Source organism: Ceratina calcarata, unplaced genomic scaffold, assembly GCF_001652005.2.
Source record: "Ceratina calcarata isolate Rehan_Ccalc_2016 unplaced genomic scaffold, ASM165200v1 scaffold501.2, whole genome shotgun sequence".
In the NCBI taxonomy this organism is placed as follows: domain Eukaryota; kingdom Metazoa; phylum Arthropoda; class Insecta; order Hymenoptera; family Apidae; genus Ceratina; species Ceratina calcarata.
Window position 1 is genome coordinate 1 of NW_017174545.1, and position 380 is coordinate 380.

Below are 380 nucleotides of genomic sequence, written 5' to 3' on the forward strand. Positions count from 1 at the left end.
TAATTATTAATAAGCGAACAATTTTTTATATTTCGTATTGTTCGTATTTTCTATACATGATAATAAAAATCCTTTCACCCATTTTTAATCATAGTTATATGACATTTGTGACTATTGAGATTTCTATAAATGAAAGATGGAGCTGCAGAATGTGGACAAGCACACGGGGATCAACACCTGGGTGTGCAGGGACGCGTGTCGTTTGATGAAGTCAATCGTCGCCTCGAATTGGAACAACCGTCATATTTGCAACACGGACTCCGAATGCACTTACTGCGAATCCAGAGTGATCTGGCATCAGCTCTGTTTCCAACTGGTCACCTACATGGCACCAGAGAACCCGGCATATCCACCTGACGTAAGTCCCTCAATTCTATCAT

At 40.8% G+C, this 380-nt stretch overlaps 1 protein-coding gene across 6 annotated transcripts in view; it reads left to right on the top strand.

Annotated features, from left to right (window-relative positions):
* The first annotated feature begins 132 nt into the window (after window positions 1-132).
* Window positions 133-380, top strand: part of unc79 (UNC-79 domain-containing protein) — a 36,102-nt gene continuing 35,854 nt past the window's right edge. For all 6 annotated transcript variants that reach the window (XM_018029881.2, XM_018029883.2, XM_018029887.2 and 3 more), the window contains exon 1: window positions 133-358. In XM_018029881.2, coding sequence (XP_017885370.1) covers window positions 137-358 — 222 coding nt within the window. In that variant the 5' untranslated portion in view covers window positions 133-136. The remainder of the gene's footprint in view (window positions 359-380) is intronic.